The sequence below is a fragment of the Wasmannia auropunctata genome, unplaced genomic scaffold, assembly GCF_000956235.1.
Source record: "Wasmannia auropunctata unplaced genomic scaffold, wasmannia.A_1.0 LD336092.1, whole genome shotgun sequence".
In the NCBI taxonomy this organism is placed as follows: Eukaryota; Metazoa; Arthropoda; class Insecta; order Hymenoptera; family Formicidae; genus Wasmannia; species Wasmannia auropunctata.
This window is the reverse complement of record NW_012026798.1, coordinates 550,212-551,482: the sequence shown is the minus strand read 5'-3', so window position 1 is coordinate 551,482 and position 1,271 is coordinate 550,212. Positions and strand designations below refer to the sequence as shown.

Genomic DNA, 1,271 nt, shown 5'->3' with positions numbered 1-1,271 from the left:
TTGTTTATGTAATTTGTGACCTGAGATGTAAGCATTTTGTACATATCAGCTTTACAACTTTTACACTAATAAAATGTTTACGTCAGGCGATTGCTGTTTTTAAAATTTTTTCCGATTTTAATACAAATTCGTCCGTCTCAGATCACAATTTTATGTCTATTTTAATCCTCTGAAAGGATTTTCAATTCCGTTCAGTCAATTCGGAGAAATTAACTAAACTGTAATTTGTCGGTAATTCCGACCTTTCAGCATCCTCTTAAGGCCATGCTAGAATACCGACATTTACATTCTAATGGATAACTCCGAAACGACTGAACGTATTTAAAAACACTTTTACAGGATTGAAATAGACATAAAATGTCATCGCGCTAGGTGAATAGTAGAATACGAATAGTAAAAACGAAAAAATATTAAAAAATTACCTTTTTTTGGGATATCATAATGTCACCTGACGTAAACATTTCACTGGTACAAAAGTTCTGCAGCTCATATGTACAAAAAAAGTACCTAGCGCGCATCGGATTACTTGCACGAATAATACAAGACGTTTTGAGCTACGATTGAAAGCATAATAAAAACAATTATCGCTTAGAATGCAATTTGTGGTAATTCGTACGCTCGGCTGAGGTAAAGACAGCAAAAATTACGTTTGGCAGTAGTGCCGGATTTTCCAAGAGATGGTACTTCAATAAGTTAGATAAGGACATTCCACATGTTTGAGTGAGACAGAAGATATTGTAAGAAGTTCATTTAGAGGTACCACTGACACTGAAGAGTCTGCTTTATCGACCTTGTACAAATTTTTTCGACCTTCCAGCATCGCCTTAAAGGAGGAGAAATAGAGATTGAAGGGTAAAGCAGAAAATGATAAGGAATACAATTGTTTATAGTATTTATTGTTTTACAAAGTTTTATTTAAAGTTTTATTAAGAACTTTCTCAATCATCAAATTCCTGAAGAACAGGTGGGATTTGTGAAAGACAAAGGTACAAGGGAACAAATTCTCAATGTACGTCAGATTATTGAGAAGAGCCGTGAGTTCAACAAACCGGTCGTGCTATGTTTCGTCGACTACGTGAAAGCATTTGACTGTGTGAGTTGGGAGAAGCTGAGGAAGGTCGTAAAAGAAATGGGAGTATCGGAACACCTAATCAGTCTTATCCGCATTCTATATCTGGACAACGGAGCCTATGTAAAGATCGACTCCCGGTACGCCAATGTCTTCAAGACAAGAAGAGGAGTACGACAAGGATGCATTCTGTCTCCTATGC

At 36.3% G+C, this 1,271-nt stretch overlaps 1 protein-coding gene across 1 annotated transcript in view; it reads left to right on the top strand.

Annotated features, from left to right (window-relative positions):
- The window catches only part of LOC105447781, an 11,558-nt gene that overhangs the window by 2,499 nt on the left and 7,788 nt on the right, over positions 1 to 1,271 (top strand). Inside the window, exon 2 of the mRNA XM_011685986.1 lies at positions 922 to 1,240. Within this exon, the coding sequence (XP_011684288.1) occupies positions 922 to 1,240 (319 nt within the window). The remainder of the gene's footprint in view (positions 1 to 921; positions 1,241 to 1,271) is intronic.